Genomic DNA, 19,564 nt, shown 5'->3' with positions numbered 1-19,564 from the left:
ACGCGCGGCCCCGCTTCCTCCTGCCCAGGGCTGAGCTCCTTACCCGCGATCTCGGTCTCGCGCACGCGGATCCCACTTATTCCGAAGCTCGCGCCACTAGCCGGGGCTCTCACACCGTGCCAGGGCGAGGCGGCGCGGCCCACTGACGTCATCGCGGCTCGCCGCCGCCCTCGACTTCCCTGTTCCCTCCCCTCCCTCGGGTCGCTGTGGTTACCGAGGACTGCAAGCTGCTCGGACGAGCGTGGGGCATTAAGTGGGAGAAGGAAAATTAAAATTAAAACTCGCCTGAAGGCCGCCTCTCCGGATATGAAGCTATCTTTCGAATTTTTTAATTTTTCCCGCGGCACACCAGGCAACGTCGCGCGGCACACTAGTGTGCCGCGGAACACCGGTTGGGAAACACTGGTCTAGACTGCTTGCTCTGCTAATTTCTTAAGCTGCACTCAAACTGCACTGTTCTGTGCCTCAATATAGGAAAATTGATCAGTTGCCTTGGACTGGTCACTTAAAGAGTTTTGTGTTGGAATGCCTGGTCTGCAGTAACTCAGGTGCAGATTTGCTTTAAAATATGCAAGTTAACCCAAGTTGCATGGGGTGCAAGAGGTATCTGGCTGTGCCCCCAAACCATGCCTCACATCCGGCTCCACCCCCATAGCCATGACTTGAACCAGGCTTTGGTTAGCGAACCTTGGTGTTCTAGTGGTAAACAAAGCCAATTCTGCAAGCATGATGTTTGTCTACCTGCTGTACCAGAGGATCCCTATGGCATGTAGCTTTCTTTGCTTGCAAAAGTGGCACTTTAAGAAGAGTAGGGCATTCCGCCTTCTGGTTGTGAAGGTGGAGTCTTAAAATAAATTGCAATCTATTAGAAACCTTCTGGCTTCAGCCGGCACTCTGTAGCCAGCGGCACCCATTGATAAATTTGGGCACGGCAATTTGACTCTTTCATTGGCTCCTTGAGAGGAGAAACTCCAGCACTCCTTATGAACCCACTTTTCATGCAAAAAGGAAAGTAAAAATAAAAACCAAACTCCTGCCCGAATAGTTGTAGCTTTAAATCTGTAAGCTATAATAAGCAAGCAGTATATTGAACAAGGTCTTTCAAAATCCACATGACTTTCCTCTTTAGCTGGTTGGGATTTTAAATGGAGGTGCAAGTTACATATGTCATGAAAGTAACTGTTGCATTGATATTGGATTGAGAGGTTTAGCAAAGTGAATTACTCTAGATTTTTAAATAATATATTACTTTCTTTTTGCAGAGCTGAAATATAATACAAGCAGGATGTATATGACATGTTTCATTATGGCTGCTTATTCATTTTTGGCAGCGTCTCCCAGCTTTTCCATTCCAGGGGAAGGGAAGAGGGAAGATCTGATTTCACGAGGCATAAGAGATTCCCTGAATGCCACCGGTATTTAACAGTCTGAGTGGAAACTTACTCAACACCTTTTAAACAGCACCCGATACAATACAACAGACTATCTATAACTTGGATCCAGAAAACATGCACAATGGCTACAGATTTAGCTGCATATTTCATTACAGCAGCCGTAGATTCATGTGTCAAATGCATGACTAAGATACAATCCCAAGCATGGCTCAGCGCCGTTTTCTATAAATAAAACAAGGTACTGAATTTGCTTTCCCACCATGGTCTGCATTTTAAAAAAAGTAATACAATGGTGTTTCAATTCATTGTGTAATTTGACCTAGTGAGGAATCACTCCATTCAAATCAATTGAGCAACAATTTCCTTACAGCATTTTAATCCATTGTTTTCTACAGTCTAGGGCAAGAGAGGGAAACCCGTGGCCTCCAGATGTTGCTGACCATTGGGCCTGTTATCTGGAGCTGCTGAAAGTTGCAAGCCAACAGCACGCAAAGGGCCACAGATTCCCCAGCCCAGATCCATCAAGTTCAGTGGAGTCCCAAGAAGAATTTTACTAGAAGGGTAAAAGGACCTGCCTCTATCCTCATCTTGTTTCATGTACTAGAAAGCTAAATCCTTGAAATAGGGGGTGGGGGTGGGGCTTAGATCCAATGTGTGAAACGATTTCAAAACAATAACCAAAATCACAGTGCTCAAAACCATCTATTGGATTCAGAACCATGAAGCATTTAATCATTTTTTGTGATCTATTTAAACATGCAGTAAGTGAAGCACAGGCAATGCAATGCCAAGGGTCTGCTCCTGAATAATAATAATAATAATAATGGTAAGGAGGTGGACTGTGGGAGCGGAGGCTGGGAAACTGGAAGGTGTGGCGTGGCTAGGCAGAGTATCCACTGTCAGGGAGAAAAAAGAAGATCTGCTGCACTGCAGCAGTATGGGAAGTGTTCCAACTGTCTGAGGATTTCATTTGGTCCACATTAGCCTGAACTTCCTAGACAAACATGCTAATCAGAATGCAGTTATTCCTCACTTTTCACATTTTCTGAATTTTGTAATTCAGTTTTTGGTTCATAAATATAACACAGGTGTGTAAAATGTGTATTCTAGGTTAAAGGCATTTTTTAAACTGTTCATTTTGGGCTAAACTGGGTAAAAAGAATCAATTTTTTAGGGAAAATTGCATACAATAGTGTACGCTTTGTGAAAAAATAGATACATAAAAAATGTGAATCATCGCATGCTGTTTTAAAAGATGTGCTGATTGATGCAGAAACAAAATGGAATACTTATGAGCATTTAAGGTCCTCATTCCTACTTTGAGGATTGCCATCTGATTGGGTTTCACTTTGATTCTAATTTGATTTTAAGATGTATTTTAACTGATTGCTTGATTTTATGGTAATGTGTCATATATTTGATGTTAGCTGCTCTGAGCCTGGTTTTTGCCGGGGAGGGCAGAGTATAAATAAAATTTATGATGATGATGATGATGAATAAACAGGGAATTTTCTTACACTGCGGGCTCACCCAAACTTCTGCTTGCTCTGCTGCTTTCCCCCAGGAAAACCTGAAGTTTTCCTCTGATTGACATTTGTTCCAATTCCGCACTAAAGAGCGGGTTTTCCTGAGGAAAGTGGCAGGGCAAACAGAAAACTGCTCAGCCCTGTGCTTTCTAGGCTTTCTAGACAAGCCCTGAGTCAGACCATTGGTTCGTCTAGTTCAGTACTGTCAACATTGACTGGCGTAATTTCAGACTAGGGACATGCCTATCACTACCTGGAGATGCCAGAAATTGAATCTGGGACCTCCTAACACATGTGAAGCTGACTTGAAATAGACTGATCTGTCTGTCCCTAGTGCCATCCCACAATGAGGTAGAGAGTAAATGAATGAGGAAGCACAAGAGCGGCTCAGCAGCCCTCTCTGTCTGATGGTTGGGATTTGTCCCAGAGAAAGAGGAAGGACAAATGAATAGGTAGGAGTTCATAACTAGGAGTAGGAGCAGCAGCAACAACAACAACAGGGCTCCCAAGTCATCAGTAGGTCCTGACAGGGCTTTTTTGTCAGGACATGGAGTCTTGAACTGGCTTGTCAGTGGAGGCCACAATAAAGGTGGTATGGCATGAGATGTACTTTGATTTTCAGGAGCAGGAACCCACAGAAAGAAAGAAAATTACTATTAGGGATGAAGAAGAAATTCTGTTTGATAAGCATTATGTGGAGGGGAAAGGGCACTGAGAAGATGGAAAAGGCCGAGGGCTCAGGTGATTCCGGTTACAATTTCAAAGATAAATCCGACAGAGAACATAACAGATAAAGGGGAAAGGAGGTGCGCCAAGAGGCAACAAGCACAAAAAAGTTCAGTGTTGGACATCTTCCCTTTAGTGAAGTAATAGGCCAATTAAAGATGAAATATACAGTAACAGACACAAGGCTGGACAAGGATTAGAAGTGCATCTGTGAGTAATCTGAGCTGAGGTAATAGCTGAGCTATGAAGTGGAGAAAAGAAGGAACAAATGTCAAAATGATAATGTTCTAGGGAGAACTTTCTTTAGAGAAGGATGTCAAAAAGTGAAGGTTGCATAGGTACTTTTGAAAGGGTCAGATTCACACCAGCGGCATACTGATGAGCAACCAGGTCACTGAATTTTCACCTAAGGTTGTAGGATCTGCAGAGCTGGTTAATGCATTTTTTAAAAAATGATCTAAAATAGCATTGGAGCCAGTCTAAAATTATTCACAGTTTTCCCCTTTTCAGAAATGTTGCAGCACTTCTCAAGAAAAAGGTTTGCTGATTTATTTACATTGCCCTCAGTGACATCAACACATGTTCAATTCTGATTGGAGATGCAGCATTCTGATGTCATCCAGTACTTTTCATGATCCACCATGACTGAGTTAGTGGACAAGTAGTGTGAAGTGAAGGCACAAGACTGGGGGTGATCATCAGTGAGCTGCGCACAGGTGAGCTGAAGCGAGCTGCTCGCTAGGCCTGTGGATCCTCCTTTTATTGAGACAAATATGCAAGCCAGGCAAATACATTTTGGCCTGTGACCTTTACACATCTTCCGTCCCGAGATCTTGGGGTGGTACAAAGTTATTTTGGCACCTGTTTCCACAGCGTCATTTCCCCCTTGCACAGTGTATGACGAAGGAGACAAAAAGGTCTCAGGGACAAAGGTTACAGACAGGACACCGCAGACTGCTGAGACCGCAAAAGGTCAGACAGAGGGAACGATGTACAGACAGCTGTGGCTTGTCTGGGGGGGGATGTGCCCTGCACCCCAGGGTCACGCGTGCAGGCAGACTGTGACTGCCTGCTGGTGGGGAGTGTGCTCCCTCCGGACCCCACTGCCCACTCCGCGATATCCCTACAGTAGTGAACTGAGGAGAAACAGAAACTATTCACATTACAGAATCTGGGCTGGTACACCAAACTCTGGTGAGAAAAAGCTCCAATGACTCCAGAAAAAGCACACGCAAAAGAAGCGGTGTGGCATTCAAGACCTTCTATACCCCACAACAAAACCTGAAGTGGAGAAGAACTCAGTGATCATAATGCTCACCTCATCTTTAAGACATGCACCCCAAGTTACTGACGCTTCCATTCTGACCTAAGGTGTGATGAAACTCAATGATGGCCTGTCAAAATGTATGAGTGCAAATACTAATCATATCATTTGCTGAACTCCCAATGCTAAACACCCTAAGTGTAACCTCCTCCACTATCTAGACAACATCCTTTCTGTGATAGCATCACATCCCGGCTCTTTTTCAGGATGTGCCTCTTTTCCAGGAAAACTAACCTAAGGTTTAGATTGCAAACAAAGCAAACTTATGTCAGTTTCCTGAACGTTGCTTGCTTGGTTTCCAAGTCAGCTAAAACACACACACAAAACCTCTAGTGCAACCACCTCAAGGCTAAGACACATGACTACTGTGCTATTGTCAGCCATTTCCCCCCTTCGGTGTGTGCTGAGGTTGCTCCCTGCTGTGCTTGTAGAAAGTTTTAATGTGGTGAAAAGGCCAGAAAGTCACATCTGACATTATGAGAGTGCTACCACAAGTGTGGGTGGGTGGGGAGGGAATCAGCTAAAAAAATCCATGCAAATCATATGTACCAGGCTTTAGCTCTTTGCAGCAGTAATTATTCTTTTCTGTCTGCTGTCATCATCCTTCTATAGCAGTGGCATCTCACAGGCAGCATTCAGACTCTGACACAATTTTTTTCCTGCCACTGGACCCATGGGGACAATGCAGGGCCGGCATCTTTGGACAGCTGCTGCAATCCTAGCAGAGTTCACCACTAATGCCTGCCCTGGGCTCCCCATTGTGTGAGTGGCTAGGTCTAGATGCCATTTCCCCCCCCCCACAACACCCTAGAGCAACGATACATTGTGCAGGAGCTTAAAATGGCAGCCAGAAGCTCCTTCTTGCTCTGAGGACTGCAACCCACTGCCAGATAAGCCCACTAGGAAGATGAGACCTTCCAGAGGATCTCAAACTAGAGCTGGCCCCAGGAGACTATTGTGGAAGAAAAAGGGAACATCACAGTGAGGAGAGCTTGGCTTCATCTTATGACTGACAGCAGTTCCTCAAGATCTCAGGCAGAAGTCTTTCCAATCGGGTGCTACCTAATCTGTTTTTTTTTAAAAAAAGACTAAGGATGGCTGGCTTTGAGCCAGGGACCTTCTACATGCAAGGCATATGCTTTACCACTAAGTAATGGTCCCTTCTCTGGAGCTTCTGACACTGTGCATTATGCCCACCCCTAGGAGTTGGCCACTGCTGTTCTATATAATTCCTTTCTTTATAAAAACAGATTGATTGCTTTCCTGCTCATTCCCAGCCCTGGGTTATTTAGAGTCCATAGATGCAAAAGGAGAGTGTTCCAGACCAGAAAGACGTCATGTCCCCTCAATCTCATTGACATAGAATCATAAAATTTGTTTTGGCCTTTGAACTCAACCAAGCCATGCCATTGACATTTTGCTTCTGTGTTTTTCCAAGTGAAGTAAAGAGATTGAATACTAGGTTTATAACCCTTGTCATTTTCTCCCCATCTCAATGACATGGGACTTGTCTGTCCCCAGGATGCATGGCACATTCTAACGATATAATATTAATTTACAATAAACCGACTGCAAAGAGAAGGCAGAGGACTCATTCTCTCTCTCTCTCTCTTTCTCTCTTAATATGTTTTTATTGATTTTCCAATACCGTTCCACTATCAGCCTCATTAATTGGCTAAAATACCAATTTTATCCAAGTAATACAATTATTAATGCCAATTATTCATTTGTCAAATTATATGATTTTATCAAACTGGCCTCCCAGCGTGCTAGATTTGAGTCTTCGTTCTACATTTTTTCTGCGTTTCAAAATCTTAACAATTTTCATCCCATTCCATTCAGATATAATAATCCCATATAAAATTGCTGTAAGGACTCGTTCTCAATAGGCCCATGCATTCTGGTGGTGCACAGCTTTATGAAGAACTTGAAATTCAACAGCACCAAGCCATAACTGATAATCTTTATTTTAATGGTGGTAAATCTAGGCCTAATTTCACTGTGAGACATCTCCCAACTAATATGATGAAAGCATGTGCAGTGGCTACAAATGCATATGTTTTTGAGCTTCAAGAGGAGAGACGATAGGAAGCACACATGATTCATACTTCCTATTTCCTGTCCTTCATAACATCCAAAATGGAGGTCTTGACTATCTTTCCAATGAAATGGCTGCATGGAAGCACCAAAACAGGAAAATAAGTCATCTGTGCATCCTGTTCCCCTAATAGCCAAGATCCTAAGATGTGAGCCCAAGCCATATAACTGGGACCTTCTTGGGGCTCCTGTATGTGCAACATTTTCTGGCATGGATATCACATCCTATAGAAAATCTGCATGTACTTTCCATGCAGTGAAATCTATTTGGCCGTGCATTAGATTCCCACAGCATATACACATGGCAAAATAGACATGTGTAGATTTATCAGGGTGATATACAAATGCTTTCAATGTAATCTCCTGTTCTTATCTATTCTATATGCCTACAACTGCAAGATGCAATCGATCTCTTTGTGACTGCAAGAGGTGTGGTGGAATTGTGAATGGAGTTTTGCTCAGTAGGTTACAACTTGTTCGGGGCTCATTTGGTATAACAGGTGACTTTCAATTTTCTGACTCGACGTCACTTAATGGGAAGGGTTTCTCTCTCTTTGAACTTGTTTTAAAAGGAAACTAGATAGTTACACTATCCTAAAGTTCTAAATTATTAGAGTACAGAGAGCACTTCATAGTTACTACCTGCTTTCAATTTAATTTGACAAAGTCTTCATTTACAAATGAGGTTCGCTAGCAGAATTAGCTCTGAAATTGTTTACAGGGTCTTCCTTTTACAATCCTTTTATAGTTCCAGTTGAAAAACTGGATACCACCATATAGACATTACTTCTTTATACCCTACAGGGAACTAGTTACTAAAGTTCTTCATGTTTGATTGCATGACTGCTTTGACAGGTTTGTGGATATATACCAGTTGGATGAGGAAAAAATGGGACAACAGTCTGAACAGACACTTCTCGGTCACAGGAGCCATCTTTCATTTCAGTTACTATGGAAACAGCAAAAAGAGCATATTCCATGGCCTGTTTGGGTGCATCTGGGTTCTCTGTTTTCAAGGGGAAAACTGTTATCTCTGATCTTTGTCCACTGGAAGCATTAATGCCAATGTAACCATTTCCCAAGAACTGCAAGAGACTACATTTCCATGGAAATAACTCCAGATGGGATCTGGAACAAAACTAGCTGAGAGGTACTGACATGCTTTCCTTATGCTTCACCCACCTTTAAACCAAAAGCAGAAATAGGAGGCTGCAATTGTGAGTAGAGCAACATTCCCCAACCTGGGACCTTCCAGATGTTTCGGATCACACTTCCCATCAGCCCACCAGATTGCTTGGGCTGGTAGAAGTTGTGGTTCAAAATAGGTCTGTGGAAGGTTCCCCTGATCTGATTCACAGTCCAATATCCCTATCTCTAATGCCCTGTGCTTCCCTCCCAATCAGGAATCCATCATCTCAGCTATCTTGCCTCTTAGCACCTTTCCTATAACTTGTGGCCACAAAAGACACAAACCATAGAGTCCCAAGCCTAACATTTAAGAAATTTTGTTCCCATCCAAATTATGACTGGGGAACTCAGGGATCTCGGTCAGAAGCAGTGTGTCTATGAATACCAATTGCTGGCAATCAGAGGTGAGGAGAGTGTTGCTGTGCCCAGATCCAGTTAGAGGGCTTCCCATAGGCACATGGTTGCCACTGTGATAACAGGTTCCTGGACTTGATGGGCCTTTGGCCTAGCCCAGTAGGGCCCTCCTCTAATGCAAAAAAAAAAAAAAAAGTGTCTCCAGTCTGCCACTAGCTGAATCAAAACAGTAGAGTACAAAACATTGACATCTGAAGAGAAGCAAAAGAAATTCTAGAGGCCCAAATCAATGATAAACTGCATCCTTAACAAAAGTCATAAAAGGTAAAGGGGTCCAGTCATGGCCGACTCTGGGGTTGCGGCGCTCATCTTGCTTTATTGGCCGAGGGAGCCGGCGTACAGCTTCTGGGTCATGTAGCCAGCATGACTAAGCCGCTTCTGGAGAACCAGAGCAGCACACAGAAACGCCGTTTACCTTCCCGCCAGAGCGGTACCTAATTATCTACTTGCACTTTGACGTGCTTTCAAACTGCTAGGTGGGCAGGAGCTGGGACCAAGCAACGGGAGCTCACCCCGTTGTGGGGATTTGAACCGACGACCCTCTGATCGGCAAGTCCTAGGCTCTGTGGTTTAACCCACAGCACCACCCGCGTCCTGAAGTCCTAAAGTCATACTCACCCTATAACTATTCTGTATATACTAAAACTAAGGATGCACTACGATATGTTTGGATAGTCTCCATTGACCTAGTCACCAAGAAATGGGTCTTTAAATATACTATCTGTCCAGTAGCTATTAATCTCTTTCACAGCCACCCTTGGAAGTAAATATCCCATCATTGTAATTAAGGAATTGGAAGCATAGCCCAGATTCAAAGCATGGTTTCTTCTGACCTGTTCCCAAAGCAAGGGTGGTAAAGGGAAAGGAACACCCACCTGGCTGCAAGCAGCACAAGGAATGTAGTTTGAATAAGAAATAAAAGAAAACCCCTAGGCTGCTGACTTTTGCACAGGAGGCATTCAGCACTGCCTTGGCTATTTCCAAAAGGACTCGCTCACCACACAGGTGACCTTTTGGGTGAGGAAGCAACAGTGCCAGTCTCCAACTAGAGCTCTGAAAGATGTCTAGTTTCCCAAACAACCTCAATGAATTAAACACACAGCTCTCCAACACAAGAAGCAGGGAGGATCTGCAGGACTGATTCCTTATGCCAGGGCATTTGCTCTGGCCTTTAGAAGACTGGCCCTGTAGTTAGCTGGCATTGTCCTCCTCCCAGAATAAGCGGCGAGGGACCTCATGATCTCAGTAATTAAGAGCTTTTCAGCCACAGACATTGCAACCCAAACTCAAAGGGTGCTTTCTTTTGCCCACCCCTGTGATGGTCTACCAACAACTCAAAAAGACGGTGGTCAAAGGAACTTATGCCTGGACTCAGGCAGCATAAGGAATGTGGTTGGAATGAGGGCAAAGGGAGGGGAAACCCCTATAGTGACTTGAATACAGAAGGGAGACTGGTGTCTTGTATATTTTCCATCTCGCTTTCATATCCAAGGAAAAGCAAAACTGTTCAGTCTCTGAGGACTGAGCAATTATCAGTCCCAAACACATCTGGCCTATTTGCTGGGAATCATTCACATGCATGCTCTGGGGTGGTGTGGTGATAAACAAGTCATTTTCATTAACGCTAAAATGAGCTGGCTATTCCGTGTTTGATAACGGTGTCCATGCTGCACCATTGCCTATAAATTTCATTTCTTCCTTTCCTTTGTTTGCTGGCATCTTGCAATTCTTGAATAGTTCCTGCAGGCTTTTTCTGTACTACAAGCGTTCAACATATGACACAGATTAGCTAGTGAGCTTACCAAAAATACTACAATTGTTGAGCAATTAACAACAACAAACAAACAAATTAATAAATGTAATGACACACTGCAACTTAGAGCACTGTCACTCTGATTTGTTGCTGTTTGCTGTTATCATCTTGATATAGTCTCTTAGTCTTACATCTCAAAGGGATTCTTGAATCTTGTTAATGGTTTGCTTTTAGTTTTATTTCTAAGGCGGCAACAATAAGGTTTCTGTTGTATGTTTTGTCGTTTCTGTGGAAATACATGCCACCCCAGTCTCTGAGCAGGGCGAGATTCCAGGCGCTGACCCTGGGTTCATGTTTCCTTTGGAATGAGGCACAGCGGAGACTGTGGTGTCTTTATGATATATGGTTTATTTACACATCTATACAGCCTGAGCCTATGGTGGTATGGTTCACAGCGTTAACATCTCAAGAGGTTCTGACTTTTCCCATAGCCACAGCAGCCTCGGACTTAAGCAAAACCCCAACTACTGTTCTCAAACATTGCTCTCATTTTCTCTCCAGCCCACTGCTCACTGTTTCTGCTGCATAATGCCTAACAGTAATCCTAAACCCCAACCTAACAACTGGCATTGTCTTTCAAAGTAACTCTCAGTTGAGGGAGAGAGCCCACTCTTTTGCATTTGCCCTTGATTCTTTGTTGTCCTAATCACTCATTACTTCCAGGCTATCGGCTTATGCAACAGGCTAGTCCTGTCTTAATTAGCTTTGGACCCATCACAGGAAGCACCAGCTTGGCTTAATTAGCTTTTGACACATAATTCCAGAGGGCTAGAAGTGCCACACACAGGCTCAAATACACGCATGGGTCTAGCAACCAGTTTTAACACACAGGCCTTAATTAAATTCTAACACTAGCTTGATCTAGAATTTAGGGAGTCTTGCACCCACCAACTCACAACACTATCAATTAAGAAGTAAATTGAATTAAATGAGATGTGTACTGATTTAAAACTCATCTGGCAGAACCAGAAGCAGGGATTTTACCATAATATCAGAGGACTACATAGTATATACTGAAAGACATAACATAACTTCATTCCCTATTCCATAAGATTTGTCTCCCCTCCCTCTCCCTGGCCACCCCTTCTCTGCAAATAATTAACATAAAACCTCATTGATTTTAGAATTTAGGCAAAAAATAATATCGGTGGCAGAAGGAAATGTACTCCGAATGCCAGTAGATATTTGGTTTTAAGATGTAACATGCTCAAATTCTGCCGCAATCAAATTCAGGGCACAGTGTTCCCAAAAGCAGACTTGGGGTGCTTTCTGATCTCACAATGTAAATAATCAGTAAAGCACTGAAGATTTTTCTAGCAATTATAGCTGAGGCAGCTTTTGGCTAGAATAAAGTAGTGGTTCGTCTTCTGCCTATTGGTTAATTTCTGGATTATATACCAGAAAGCACAGGGTGGTCGCTATGGTCCACAGGGGGAAAATAGGCTACAGAAAAGAGGATGCAATGGCAGCTGACTAGGCTGGTGCATAATTGGAAGAGAGGAGAAATGGTGCTAAGTATAGGTGCCTGCCTTGAATCACTTACAAGGAGTAGTCAAAGCAAATAGATTTAGGAACAAGAATAGGGCGAACACAGCAGGAAGGCAAAAAAAGAAAAGAAAAAAAGAGAGAGACGAAACAGTGAGAGCAATAGATAGTTTGCTGTACAGCAGAGCCTGACCTAGAAACAATCATGTCCTGTCATTAGGAGTTTTCAAGTCTAAATAGTTAGCACTATCTGGGAAACTTTTAAAATAGCAAGAAAGCTATAATGTAGTTGCCACAAGGGCCAGGAAGAAATTCGCTTCAGTTCACGCTTAAAGCCAAATTTATTGAAGTCACACTCCCCCCACCCTCCCAAAAAATAGAGAACTGAAACACATCCGTCTTTTGAAATTTGCATGCATCTGAATTTTCCAACGCAGTCCTCCAACCAAGCAATGTTGGCAAAAATGCATGCAATAGGTAAACGCATGTGTAAAAATGAATATGTTAGTCCAGTGTTTCCCAACCTTTTTTGGGCAAAGGCACACTTGTTTCATGAAAAAAAATCTCGAGGCACACCACCATTACAGCCCCGTGACGTCAGCGCGCAGCGTCACGCCGGGAGGGACATGAATTGCTAGCAAATTACATAATCACCTCCTTGAGGGCTGGCTCATCTTCTCCGAAGGCAGAACCCCATTAATTAACAGGACAGACTCACACCATAGCCAAGACGAGGGGGGAAAACCTCAGTCATGCACAGTCATGCACATGTGGGGGCTAAATGAGGACGAAGACCGGGCAGAGAGCAGGGTTCAAATCACCCCACCTGGCCAGGACAATCCCTGGGTGCTCCCTTGGGCCACTCGCCTGACCTACCTCGCAGGGCTGTTGTTGCGAGGATAACACGGGGAGAACCACGCGCGCCCCCGGGAGCTCCTTGGAGGAGAAAGCGGGCGATGAATGCAATGCACGAAATATATGAGAGGCGACCAGGTTTTGCAGGTGAGGGGCCCCCGCCAGCCTCCGCTTCCAACACCCGGCGCAACAACGCCGAAGTTTCCCCCCGGGCTCGGCTCGGGGAGCAGCGCTGCTCCCCCCCAGCTCCCCTTCGCCCTCCCGGCTCTCTCTGCCGCCCACTGGGGACCCCCCTCACCTGCCAAGTCCGGAGCGCCGGTGGAAGTTGCATGCATGCATGCAGGGCGCCGCGTTGCCATTGCATTGCACTGCACTCCATGCAACGCCTGCACGCATGCATTGCCTTGCACGCCCGCCAAGGGATCTCTCCGCGGTCCGATGCGTCCCCTCCGGCGCGGATGCAGCATTGCAAAAATAACCCCCCCCCGACGCAGCCCTACCTGGGGGCAGCCTCCGCCTCCGCCGCTCCGCCTCCGCGGGGATCCCCGGGCTCCATCCTGCCGCCCGATCTCCGCGGGGGCGCAGGCAGGCTGCGTGGGGTCTGCGCGGAAGAGCCCCTGCCCGCCCGGCCGCCGCCGCTGCGCTCATTCCATGGCCGGGAGAAGAGCGCTTCAAACAAAACGCCCGGCCCGCCAGGCCACGCTGGGAAACGTAGTTCGCGCACCCCGCGCGGGTGCGGAGCCCAAGGGCGAGGGGACTACGGATCCCGGCAGCCCCCGCGCCGGGGACGGAGGGGGAGAGGCCGGGTGCAGGGATGGAGGGACGGGTGGGCGAGCGAGTGAGTGAGTGGCAGCCGCCAAGCCTTGGCCGAGAGCCAGGAAGGGCCTCCCCGGAGGAGGAGGAGGGAGGCGCAGAGCGGGAAGGAGGGAGGGAACCCCAGGGGTCATCTAGTGACGGCGCCCCAATCGAAAATTTGACTTAAAAAAAAAATCTTTCGAATTTTTTAATTTTTCCCACGGCACACCAGGCAACATCTCGCGGCACACTAGTGTGCCGCGGAACAGTGGTTGGGAAATACTGTGTTAGTCAAAACAGCCAGCAAAATGCATTATATTAAATAATATAATATGCACGTTAAAAATATGGCGTATAATTCAAAGGGAGGTTTTGTTAATTTAAAGCTGTTAAAAGGTATTCATTTTTAGTATGAACTAAGACATGTGTGTGTTTTTTAAAAATACGCCCACTCTTCATCTGCTTTAGCAGATATCACCAATATTGCAACTAGTGAAAATTAGAAGAGCAGTTCAATCTTCTGGGACATATATCTAAGGCTGGAACACTTTTCAGCATTTGGGATACAATGAGAGTCGATGGGTGCAGAAATGGAAATCATTAACGAATTTGACTGCATTTCTCCAGGAATTATTTTGATTGTCAAATTCAATTGTCTCCTTTTGGGATATTCATTGAATTCACATGCCGTCCTCCATCGATTCATTAGTACTGACATTTAATGCTCCAGTACATATTCAGATTAGGCATTGTATTCATACCTCAGCAAAGAGGATTTAGTTTGTGTGTTCATTAACTTTAGCTTTCAAAATCTAACTATCTTGTAGAACTCTGTAATCCCAGAATACACAACTACCCTCTTTTTAGACAACTTTGTGCGCCTGTTGAAGCAAACCACTAGCCAATCATTTCTACTGGACTGGAGTGCCAACTCCTAGAGGCCAAGCCCTTTCTCTCCCCCCCCCCCAATATTTTTGGGAGGGGGAGCCCCCCAATATTCAAAGACAGCAGCGGAGGCCAAGCAAGGAGCCCATCACAGCATGGTTTCAATGGCTGGCTCCTTCTCCTCTTCCTGCCACAGAGGGGAAGGAGCGAGGAAGCAGGCCCCTGCCAGTATGGTAAAAGGAGGAGAAGCTGATGGTCATTGAAGCCACGCTGCCGCCATGTTTAATTCCACTGCATGGCTCCTCCTGATGTCCTGATGTCACACACCCAATCTCGTGCTCAGCATCACACATGCAACATTGCCCATTCTCCCTCAGAATGGTGCCTCTGCTATGGTTTACTGGGCAAAAGAACTTCCAGTGGATTATTTTCTTAGCATCTGTGCTGCCATGACAGTTTTTATGATCTTACTGGTATGGTATGAAAATCATCATTATCATTATCATCACCATCAATTAATTTATACACTTCCTACATGCCAAAAGAAACTTCTAAAAGGTTTGCAAGTATACAATCAATTATACAATCTTTACATAGCAAAAGGACACAATAAAATAATTCCATAAAAGCATTAAAATATCCAGAATTAAAATAAGACAATAAAACAAGCCACTTAAAAAGCATAGCAATTAAAACAGTTTAAAAAGCAATCAAAACAATTAGATCAGTAAGTTCATATTCAGGGAAATGCTTGCCCAAACAGCTGTGTCCTCAAGAGCCAACAGAATGTCAAATGCTTATGGAGTCTCTCATATTTCAGAGCCACTCCTTAGGGACCACCTAAGTCCTTATATCCCAGCTCAACCAGTGGTCATTCTCCAAGTTTGCAAGACTCATCTGATAGGATCAAGAAACTGAGCCTGTAGTGTTGTCGGCCCAGTATGGTGGAACGCTCTGCTAATAGTGATTCAGCAGGCACCTTTTGTTTTAACATTTAAACACCTAGAAAACTTCTTTCAGTATGGCTTTATCCATACCTGTGTTTGCCTCATCTCTTTCCCCCAGCGAAACCCAAACTTTCACGCTGAATTGAAACAAATGGCATTCAGCTTTCTACGGATTGCGGTTTGTTCCGATTTATCGCTAAAGGGTGGGTTTTCCAGGGTAAAGTGGTGTGCCAAAGTCAAAACTACATAGACCTGAGCCTAGAAAGTGTGGGAGAAGCAGAAAACTGCTTGGACTCCTGCTGTCTAGGCAAGAGATCAGTGGAAGTGTGGATGAGCCCTAGTAGTACAAAAATCTTTTGATAAATAAATAAAAACCTCAGCATCTCCAGCTAAAGAACCAGGAAAGGAAAATCAGCAAAGAATCAGGGGTGAAAGGAAAGACCCTCGAGAAGAGCCCCCCCCAATGGATGGAGAAACAGTGTGACCTGGGGTAAGTCAGCTTCTTAAGTTTCCTGGGTAAGGGACAATAGAGTCCCCCCTACACTGTATATATATTTGGCTTATGGAATGTATGACATTATGCAAAGTGATCCTGATGAGCACGACTTACTATATAAATAAGCTGTGATGTGACCAAAATCAGGAGGAAGGAAGAGACTTGTGGCTGAGCTTCTTAAAAATGAGATGAGTAACTTCACAAATTCGTTCAGTTAAATTGTTATGGAGTCCTTTTATGGTATGGAAAAAATAAGCAATAGACGAGACTGAACTGCGAATACGTTTCCCTTGAGACTGAAGCTGAATAAACAGCTGAGTCCCCAAGATTCGATATGGTGCTTAACTCATTGTAGCGCAGCATCTTCTGTAGGGTTATTTTCAAACAATATTTCACTTCAGGAATGGTCAGTCTCTTCATCCTTAGGGGATGTATCCTTAACTGAGCAGCTCAAGGGGGTGAGGGATGATCATCACTTATTGCCTTTATGCACATTGGCAAGGAAGGGTCCAGCCAACCAGGCAGAAGAGTGGATATTGCAGAAGCTCTAGCAACTGAGCAGAAGACTGCTTTCTTCTCAGCGCTGAGAGAGGGGATAACTAATGGGATGGGATGGGACAGAAAGGGGAGGGGAGCTTGAAAGTGGGGCTGCTTTAACTGAATCAATTTTGCCACAGATTTTCTTACCAGAAGTAAATGAGAGGACGACTCAGAGGTCTCTGTGATATCACAGAGGTCTCGAAAGCACCTTCCCATTTTTCATAGGAAGTCTGCGTGGCCAGCAAAGGCAGCTCACATGGTTCAAAGCAATACTTTGACTCTGCCCAAGAGACTTTTAGGCTACTCGATACTTTGGGGGACTGAATAAGTGAGAGACGGAACCTCGTGTGCTACCATGCACCACATCAAATGACACTTCTGACTTGGCAGGCACCCCATGCAGGATTAGAAGATGTTCAAGATCCTCAGTTTGGAAGGCTGCCAGAGAAGGGTTGTCTAGGCCAAGTCCAGCATAAAGAACTATAAAGGATTACCACTTGGACAGCAATCTGAGGAAGCACACAAGTCTCTCAGTTACACTCTTTCCCACTATGGCGAGATGTACTGTATATATTTAAATTATAGCAACTATGTCTAGATTTGGAATTTATGTATCTGAATTAGCACATGCTAATTTTATGCAAATTGGTGTTCCTTTTCTTACTCTCTTTTGGGTGATGCCTCTTCTCAGGGGCAATGTGCAAGTGATCGTTTCATCTGGGAGCCTCTTTCATTTAGTGCTGGGGAGAGGGCCAAGCAGGTAAACTCACTCAATGGTCGGTACTTGTCAAGATCAGCCACTTGCAACTGGGGTTTGGGTGAGTTGGGGAGGCCACAAAAACCTGGAAGCATGGGAAGGATGCTTTAATTTACACGCAAAACACCCCCTCACTCTATTTAATCCTAGGGAATAAGAGTGGGAGTTGCAAGCCAAAGGCAAGCCATTTTTTCCAGCCCCTGCAAAACAGGGGTCATACAGATCTGCCTTATAGGGCCTTTATAAGGATTATTTTGAACTTTGAATGCTATTGATGCTAAGCATGGAAGCCAGTATGTTGTAGTGGACAGAATGTTGGGCTGGCGTTGAGGAAATCTGGATTGACATCCCTGCTTAACCATAGATCTTGTTGGGTGGTCTTGGACAAAGTGCGCACTCTCTCAGCCGATTCTACCTCACACAGTAATGATAAAACTGGCCAACCATCTGCACTTGGCCCTGAGTTCCTTCAAGGAATATAACTGTGGCACATAACAAACAAATAGATTTATCCTATAAAAGCAGGGCAGAGCATCCTGACGGACATCACCATGGACCGCATAATGGATCCAGATAAAAGAGATCTCAGGTGTATACGATATGGCTCATATAGTGTTTTCATGAATACAGCAACACTACGGTCAATACAGCTGTTTCCTTATTTTGGCTTTCAAGACACAAAGAGACTTCAGTTTCTGTAAGATCACAGATCTGAAAAAAATATGAAAGTCTTGCCACAATGTTGCTACTATTAGGAGGGGAAACTCTGAGAAATAATTGCGTTGCAAATGGCCAGGGATTCAGGGAAATCCACTTGCTATCGCTTATTTTAAAAAGTTTAAGCAGCGTTGTCATTCTTTACTCGTTAGATAATTTTTTTAAAAGGTAAATATTTACCAAGATCTTTAATGAGCGATAATGCTTCCCATGATATAAATGCTCCACCGCCGTCATCCATGGCTCCTTGCCCTACATCCCAGCTGTCCAGATGTCCACTGACCAGGACAACCTAAAAATATAACACAGAAAGGATAATTACACAAAAGTTCTGTACTGGGACAATCATATTCTCCAGTGACCCTTCAATCGTTTTACCCATTCAGAGGATTTAATTCCTGTAGCTTGAACCATGACTGCACAAATATGTTCTTAAGTCTAATGATGGCATTGCAATTAGTTCTGTCCCAATGGGAAGTGATATAAGATGATTTTGTATTTGTTTAAATGGTCAAGTTGCTGGGCTGATCATTCCAACATGCAACTGCCAGTAATCTTTGTTGCTAGGCTTTAAATACCATAGACCAGGGTTTCCCAAACTTGGGTCTCCAGCTGTTTTTGGACTACAACTCTCATCATCCCTAGCTAGCAGGACCAGTGCTCAGGGATAATGGGAATTGTAGTCCAAAAACAGCTGGAGACCCAAGTTTGGGAAATACTGCCATAGATCAACCTCTTCCCAACCTGGCTCCCATCCAGATGTTTTGGAATACAGATCCCATTACCCTTGCCCATTAGCCATGCTAGCCTAGGATGATGGGAGTTGTAGTCCAAAGCATCCAGAGGGCACCAGGTTAGGGAAGGCTGCCTTAGGCTGTTATAATATGATGCACTAATATCATAGCAGAGACATCCGTATAGTTAAAGCTATGGTTTTCCCAGTAGTGATGTATGGAAGTGAGAGCTGGACCATAAAGAAGGCTGGTCGCTGAAGAATTGATGCTTTTGAATTATGGTGCTGGAGGAGACTCTTGAGAGTCCCATGGACTGCAAGAAGATTAAACCTATCCATTCTGAAGGAAATCAGCCCTGAGTGCTCCCTGGAAGGACAGATCCTGAAGCTGAGGCTCCAATACTTTGGCCACCTCATGAGAAGAGAAGACTCCCTGGAAAAGACCCTGATGTTGGGAAAGATTGAGGGCACAAGAAGAGGGGGACGACAGAGGACGAGATGGTTGGACAGTGTTCTCAAAGCTACAAACATGACCAAACTGCAGGAGGCAGTGGAAGACAGGAGTGCCTGGCGTGCTCTGGTCCATAGGGTCACGAAGAGTCGGACATGACTAACCGAGTAAATAACAACAACAGGAGTCATTGAGGGGCTAAACTGTTACCATAAAGCACCAATGCTGCAGCAAGCAAAGGCTCCAGCAGCTCAGTCAGCTGCTTGTGGCTGGAAAGCGAGACAGGATGTTTGTGACTGTTGCCATGGGAACAAAGGGGCAGTTCATTCTGTACTGAGCACCGGATGTTAGCTCAGTGTGTGTGTCATATGACCTGTACTGGAAGTACATGGAAGGAGTTTCTTCTTGCTGTTGTCGAGTG

At 44.6% G+C, this 19,564-nt stretch overlaps 1 protein-coding gene across 4 annotated transcripts in view; it reads right to left on the bottom strand.

Annotated features, from left to right (window-relative positions):
- CPQ (carboxypeptidase Q) overlaps positions 1–19,564 on the bottom strand; it is a 185,897-nt gene that overhangs the window by 58,661 nt on the left and 107,672 nt on the right. For all 4 annotated transcript variants that reach the window (XM_081204846.1, XM_081204845.1, XM_081204847.1 and 1 more), the window contains one exon: positions 18,140–18,251. In XM_081204846.1, the coding sequence (XP_081060972.1) occupies positions 18,140–18,251 (112 nt within the window). The remainder of the gene's footprint in view (positions 1–18,139; positions 18,252–19,564) is intronic.

This window comes from Podarcis bocagei (genome assembly GCF_964188305.1).
Source record: "Podarcis bocagei genome assembly, chromosome: 8".
NCBI classification, from domain to species: domain Eukaryota; kingdom Metazoa; phylum Chordata; class Lepidosauria; order Squamata; family Lacertidae; genus Podarcis; species Podarcis bocagei.
The sequence above is the reverse complement of the archived record's forward strand: the minus strand, read 5'-3'. Positions and strand labels throughout refer to the sequence as shown.